General features: G+C 45.3%; 1 protein-coding gene across 1 annotated transcript in view; it reads right to left on the bottom strand.

Moving 5' to 3' along the window:
* The window catches only part of LOC108800515 (class I histocompatibility antigen, F10 alpha chain-like), a 28,740-nt gene extending 22,308 nt beyond the window's left edge, over positions 1-6,432 (bottom strand). The window contains exons 1-4 of the mRNA XM_018572505.1: positions 6,384-6,432; positions 4,476-4,736; positions 916-1,194; positions 340-615 (exon numbers count right to left, since the gene is read on the bottom strand). Coding sequence (XP_018428007.1) covers positions 340-615; positions 916-1,194; positions 4,476-4,736; positions 6,384-6,432 — 865 coding nt within the window. The remainder of the gene's footprint in view (positions 1-339; positions 616-915; positions 1,195-4,475; positions 4,737-6,383) is intronic.
* Positions 6,433-7,653: the final 1,221 nt, after the last annotated feature.

Below are 7,653 nucleotides of genomic sequence, written 5' to 3'. Positions count from 1 at the left end.
AGAAAGGCAAAAAAAAAAGATGAGGTTAAGAATGCCTCATAATTGTGCAATGAAGAAACCATTGTGGGAAGAAAGGATGGTCAAGGTTGAAGGACCGCCTAGTCTTCATTAGGCATCGGGAAGGGTGGTTTTCAGGAGAGCTGCCATCTCTGACATTCTCCTTTCTGAGGTGGCGGCATCCAGAAATGGCAAATTCGGGGAGAAGATCTTGGAAGGCATCTCATGCAATGGCTCCAAAGGAGGTCTCTGGATGGCTGACAGAACTTCCATATATAGGTAAGTTACCATTTTCATCCTAATTCATGGGAGTTATTGCCCCCTCTTCCCTGTGTCACTCACCCCATTCCACAGTGAGAATTTCCTCCAGACTGCTGTGATCCACATGACAGGAGTAAGTGTCTACCTCTCTTGTTGGTACTTCCGCACTTACTCTGATCTGATAGGTGCCGTCAGGATGGGGGAGAATTGGACTCATTTCATCTGAAGGAACATCATCTACTCCATTCCTCACCCACTTCACATGCACAGCTCGGGGGTGAAACCCGTACACCAGGCACTGAAGTCTTGTTACCCCATCTGATTGAGAACGGCCCCACACCTTCACCTCTGGACGCACTGAGGGCAAAATACAAAAAAGTGGGAATTAAGAAAAACTGTTCATGGCAGAGAAATAAAAAGTGCAAATGTTTAGCCTGGAGCTGGCCATACACAACAGCTGTACATCTGCTTAAATCAAAACTTTCATAGTCCATAAAAAATCAGGGACTTTTGCAGGTCATTTTGACAGCTGGAATTGCTAGTTGTGGGAATTTTTCAGGGTGTAGATTACATGCCCAAAGTCCACAAGTGGTTATAGAGATAGAAGTTACAGGAAATGTAGACACCGAGACAATACATTATATAATATGTAGTCACCTCTTTTTTCCAGATCTTCTTTTCCATATTCGATGAACTTCTTCAACCACTTGACACAATCAATCTCCAGAAAATACTTCCTTTTCTCCCCCAGTCTGATCTCCAGACTGTTCCACCTCTGTGTAGTAATCTCCGCCTCATACATGACTGGGACATAGATCCCTCTCTGAGTGTCCAAGTAGCTGAAGTCTCTTCCATCGTATGCAACCTGACTATACCAAGCAATGCTGCCGTCATCTCCCAGTTCACAGCCAGACTTCCACTGGTAGGAATGGAAACCTGCAGACAGTACAGGAAGATATTACACGGGAGCAGAGCGTGTCACGTGTACAGCAATGTAACATGTACTCTATGGATGTATTACATGACTTGTGGGATTTGTTGCAGATACAGAGTTCTTTTTTTATTCTCTACATTCAGTTCAGTCATGTTGTCACCTTCCTCATCTTCTGAGTTGGTTGAACCGCAAATCCCAATAATGATCAGTAGTGGCTGAAATATCCGGAATAATCACTATCTGCTGCAATCAGCACACCTCCTGTTTTAGGATAAAGCTGGACTCCGGGATAAGCAATTATCATCTAAACACAAGAGCTATGTGTATTTTCTCTTGAATCAAAGGCAGGCCCGGATTTCCCACAAGGCCACTGAGGCCCGGCCTCGAGGCGGCAGAGCGCAGATGGGCGGCAGAGCGCAGAGAAGCGGCAGCGGTGACCTTGTGGGGATCCCCCCCGCCATCTGGTTGCCATTTTCAATTGATGGGGAGGGGTGTTTGGCAGCATGGGGGGGGGGCGTATTGTGGAACCTGGCCTTGGGGCGGCAGGGGGAGTAAATCCGCCCCTGATCAAAGGGATCTATTTATAAACAATCTGCACAGCTATTCACCCCGTGACTCTTTCTAAGCGTTCGTCCTGTGCAAATAGATGCAAAAAGGTTCACTTTAAGCCTGATGACGAGAACCCTGTGTGGCCCCGAAAGCGCTTGATTCTACTTTGAGTGACTTCTGAAAAATAAAAAATGAAGATTCACTGAAACTGACGTGTTTGTCATGCTGGTGTGCTGGTGACATTTCTTTACAACAATACTTTGCTTGATGCGGCGCCATCTGCAGTCACTGCGAGCACCCACTTTTGCCTATGGAAATTCCGGTAAGATAGGGCTACAGGACTTTGGACATTTGTAGATGCAAAAAGGAACGTTCGTAGACATAATTTCTTTTCAGGTGGAATGCATGTGATGTAATACTGCATTTAGCCACTAACTGGAGCTGACGAGCACAGAAAATAAGTATTTGTTTGAGGTCAGGTAATGATTGGGACCTGGCAAACAATCGTAGTTCTAACTCATCCCAATGAGTTCAGTGAGGTTGAGGTCAGGGCTCTGTGGAGGCCACTTATGTTCCTCCACACCAAACTCATCAAACCATGTCTGTATAGAGTAGGCTTTGTACTCAGGGCCACGGAAAAGGATCTTTGCCAAACTAAAATAGACATTTCCCAGAACACTCACCAGCCAGCCTGCAAAAAAATACACTGTCTAAATACACTGTGCAGCTAAAACCTCTGTTCAGCCCACAGAGGTTTTAGCTGCACAACATTTGCAAAATATGTGGAATCCGCACGGCCTGGTCAAGGCCCCTCTGTGTAGTGTGGTCCTAACTCTAATCTATGAGAGCCGCCATCTTGGTTCATACGTAGCAAAGGATGAGTTGGGAGCAGGAGGCAGCCCAACATCCTTAAAGGCAGAGGGGCACACCCGAAGACCTGCATACCACAATGGCAGCTGAAGGCCTTAGTATGTCCCCACACCAAATCCAACAAGTGAAACAAATGCAAACACACTCATCAATTCATAACTAGTCTGTGGCTGTCACAATCTTGGAATGCCGTATGGTGCTTGTAGTTACACAAAAGCTGGAGGGTCAAAGTTTGACTACCCTGGCCCTAGACCAACCTTCAAGGGAAATGGCCATTGATGAGGCGCTCCTAAACACACATCCAGGATTGATCTTCTGTTGAGTGATCCCCCCATTGTGACCAGAGAGGCAGCAGCCTTGGAACATAACCAGGTCCATACACTACACATACACTGTCATTATGGGTTACCTCCCTCAAGGAGCACATCCCCCATTTCTTCAGATTTGCATGAACACCAAATCCTTCTATTGATCCAGAACAACCACAGATTTACAGCATAAGTTCCCATTGAAGGACCAGGGACAGACTCAGCTTCCTCTCACTAACATACAATGCTTGTAGATCTTTAACCCTTTGTTAGGACGGGCAGTGATCCAATCTAGTGATAATGAGCTCTCCCACCACAGTGCAGACGGGGTTAAATATGTTAATGTTACCTGAACAGCTCCCCTTGCATTCCACAGCAAAACTCAATACAGAGAACAACTTTTCTCTCAGAATAGAGATTGTATTGTGAAAGCAGCAATCAAAAAAAGATTGTTATGTGATGTGAATGAGAAACATACAACAAATATAAAACTGGAGTTCTCCCAATGTGGCTGCAAAAGGGGAAATACACTTTATGATACTCATGTGAGAGTCATGAGAGAAATAAAACTTCCTTTATGACTCATGAACGGCTGTAAGAAACAAATACAAAACAAGAAAGTCCCACAAGGTTATTCACAGAGGGGTGAAGAGTTTGGAGAAGGCCGGAGAAGTGAACAATCTAGGACAACATCGCTGAACTGGAAAGTGAGCCGAATTGGAGAATGTTTCCGGTTCAGCTATATTGTCCTAGATCAGCGGCGCCCACAATTTTTCGTCTGGAGATCTACTTTTCAAATTATGAGATCTACCAACGAAAAAACACCTGTATTCAGGGGCGGGAGGGGGCGTGGCAGTGCATTGAAGTCAATGGCACCGCAGCCACGACCCCTGCCCGCAGTGCAATCGCCCACACCCGGAATGCAGGCATTAATGTGCCTGCGTTCGGAGTGCGGGCGATCACACCGAGGGCGGGGGGCGTGGCTGCAGAATCTGACACAATCAGCCGTAGGAGCACCGCGGGAGGACAGGACACAGGTCAGTGTGCCGATCGCGATCTACCTAATGGGCACCCCTGTCCTAGATTGTTCACTTCCCCGGCTTTCTCAAAACTCTTCACCCTTCTGTGAACAGCCCTGCCAGTATACAGGTGAAACTCGAATAATTAGAATATCGTGCAAAAGTAATTGCAGTAAGTGCTGCAAAAGGGGCCCAAACCAAGTACTGAGTACATATGCATGCTTGTACTTTTCAGAGGTCCGATATTGTTCTATGTACAATCCTTGTTTTATTGATTGCATGTAATAATCTACTTTTTTGAGGTTGTGGATTTGGGGTTCTTGGTGTTTTCATGAGCTGTAAGCCATAATCATCACAATTATGACAAATCACGGCTTGAACTATCTTGCTTTGCATGTAATGAGTCTATCTCATATATTAGTTTCACCGTTTAAGTTGCATTAGTGAAATAAATGAACTTTGCACGATATTCTAATTATTCGAGTTTCACCTGTATGTCTATGAGGAGTGTAATCTGTACACAGTAGAGAGTGTCACCTCCGGTCTGGTTAAAGCGGCTCATTGCTTTCTGTACACTGTTCCGGAATATGGGTTCTGTGGCTTTAGCAATCTGTAGCTGTATGTCCCAGTACTCTGGTCCCTCTTTATGGATCCACGGAGCCACAGGAAGGAATTGTCCGCTGTCACTGCTGTACACATTAATCTGCTGCTCATCCACGTACGCAGTTATAGAGAACTCGGGCAGACTGGATCCTTTATCTGTGACCGCTGAGTAATAATACCGCAGGGAGTGACTGTCTGAGAGAGAGATATATGGACTGTTACATATCACCGTACATGCTGAACAAGAGAAATCTTTCAATATCATCATTTACACTAAATAATGTAGGTGGGTGAATCTCCTGTGTCGGCTATTTTATTCTAGCAAAACAAATGGCAAACGCACTCTTCAATTTGTAACCAGCTCTAAGCAAGGCGTACATCGAAGGGCTTTATACAGTACAAGTGCAAAATGTTGTGATGTGCGGGGTCCCTTGTGCGTCCCTGTGCCTTTAAGGAGGTTGGGCTTCCTCCTGACAAACCTGCACCTAATTTTATCTTTTGCCCCCATGTGCTCCAAGATGGAGACTCTCATAGCTTAGAGTTAGGACCGCACTACATAGAGGTGCCTTGGCGCGGCTGTGCGGCTTTCACATTTTCTGCAGAAGACGTATACCTAAACCTCTGTTTTTAACCTTAGTGGTGAGACAAGTTTTTCTGCATGCTGGCTGGTGAGTGTGCTGGGAAACTTTTTGCTGTTGGGCTATTTTATTCTGACAGCTGGCGCCCACGGCTGTCAGAAAACCCAAACAATGACTGCAGGTGATTGCCTATAGTCACTGGTCAGCCAACAATTTTCCATGCAATTCTTTAAAATTTTTTTTACTGAAAATGTTACTTTTGTTGAGCCGGGTGGTGTCAGCAGAGCCGCCCACAAAGCAAATTTTGGCCGATTCAGCAGCAAGGAGTTGAAATGTTATCTGTGTATGGCCAGCTTAAGACACTCACATGTAATGGCAGCGAGCCTCTGGTCTTAAATCGGAAAATAGAAGGAAAACATGCTGATTCCCTGGATTTTTATGGCTGAGGAGAACGTGTAAAAGCCGTGTAAAAGCAATTATTTTTTGTGTACACTGAGCCGCGCATGCTGCACAGACCCGGTATGCCGAGATGAAGTGACTCTCATGCGCATGCGCAGGAGTTACGTCATTGGGGACTGGCCTATCAAGTGGCTGAAAATAGAAGCACCAGAGAGGGAGGAGCTTGGCTCTGGAGGTTATCAGTTTGGCAGGTAAGTCGCCCATAATGTGCTAATAATGGCTTTTTTTTAAAAAGGGGTTTACTTCCACTTTAAGTGGGCCATATACTGGTTGAAATTTGGCCGAGTCCTGCTGAATAGATGGAAATTCTACCAATCTGTGAGCCCCCGGAACCCAATTATCTCCCCTTCCTTCCCCCATTCAATAAAAGTTGATTTTTCCAGTGAATTTTATTGAAGGAGCCGGTTCTAAAAATCTCCAATGAACAATGACTGCAGCTGGTTATGACAGATGGTGGAACTAAGAGAAGAAAACTCTCAGAGGGCAATTTATCAAAACTGGAGCAGTTGTTCATGGCAACCAATTGGCTTCTCTCTTCAGTTTGGCCAGTTAAGGTTTGAAAATGAAAGAGAGAAGCTGATTGGTTGCTGTGAGCAACTGCTCCACATTTTGTCTGCTCCAGTTTTGATAAATTCCCCTCTCAGTATATGGTCAGCTTTAGTAAATCCGGCTCATCACCTTTAATATAATTTCTTTTTGTTGGTCGCAAAGCTCCTTCCTCTCTAAGAATGAATCACAAATCTCTCCTATAATACAGACACAGTGTTCTACATTCTAAAGACGGAGCTCCTTCCCATATACTCACCACAATGCACCAGAGATAAGGTCAGAATCAGCAGGACGAGATCGGTCATCTTCATCCTCCTGCTGCGCATATATCGGAGACCCCAGGAACATTCTCTACGAGAAACGGCTTCATGAAAGCCACGCAGTCAGCAATGTGTGAGGAGGAGACGTCTGTGTGCTGAATGGATGATCCTCAGTTCATTGTCCAATAGAAACATCTAAACTTTGATGATAATCAGCAATCACCAGGAAGAGACAGAAAATCTGAGAGGGAGAGAAAGTGAAACTGTGTGAAGCAAAATGTATTCCTGGAAATGAATCCGGAACTGAGAGTAAAGTCTTTGCTGAAATCATAACTGCTCATGTTTAAATGGCTTATGATAAAGCTGCCTAAAGAGTAACTCGACTTGCTTAAAACTGTTCCTAGTAGGGATGCACAGATACCGATACTGATATCGGTGCCAGTACCGCCCAAATGCTCCAATACCTAGCCCGATACCCGAACTTCTAGTATCAGGAAGCCGGGCAGCGAGTCATTACACGCTGCCCGGCTTCCTGATTGGCCAGGAAGCTGGCTCCATGCTCCCTCATCACTTGGTGATGAAGAAGCATGAAGCCGGCTTCCCGGCCAACCAGGAAGCCAGGCGCAGTGTAGTGACTCGCCACGTATTCTAATGAAAACAGGTCCTGGCAAATGCTGTGACCATTCTGATCTTAAGTCACTTCAGACAGAACTATAACAAGTTCTACAATATGATAGCACTCTGCACAGACAAGAGTTGTTTAAATTCCTATTTAGAATTTAGAGATAAAGTTCAATGATTTTAATAAATTGGAATAAAAAGAAAGAGAGAGAGCGTCTCCATCGTATCCTGACATCCCGCTGTTCGTGTGTGTCGACACTATTTATTTGCCTGTTTTCATAGTTCGTTTGTGAGTATGTTTTTTATTCCAATTTACTTTGTTTAATTAAATGATTTTACAAGATGGAGGCGCTCTCTCTTTCTTTTTATTCCAGTTGTTGTGGTCGTCCCAGACCAGTGTGAGCGGCCTCCACTGTGCATAATTACACCTCTTTGCACAGATTTTGAGGCTGGCGCTTGTGGAGAACTATGGGGTTAGGGCTTTTCCCCATAGTTCTCCTTAGGGTAACGGGAGGACACAAACTAGCGTCCTCCCGTCACCCTAAGCTCAGTATACCGCAAGCTACAGCTGCGTGACTGACAGCTGGCTCTGCCTATCTAGAGGCAGAGTCAGCTGTACCCGTCCCCTCCCCCGTCCCTTCCGCC

Source organism: Nanorana parkeri, unplaced genomic scaffold, assembly GCF_000935625.1.
Source record: "Nanorana parkeri isolate BGI_ZX_2015 unplaced genomic scaffold, ASM93562v1 scaffold2052, whole genome shotgun sequence".
NCBI lineage: Eukaryota > Metazoa > Chordata > Amphibia > Anura > Dicroglossidae > Nanorana > Nanorana parkeri.
Note: the sequence above shows the minus strand (reverse complement) of the source record. Positions and strands in the feature narration are given on the sequence as shown.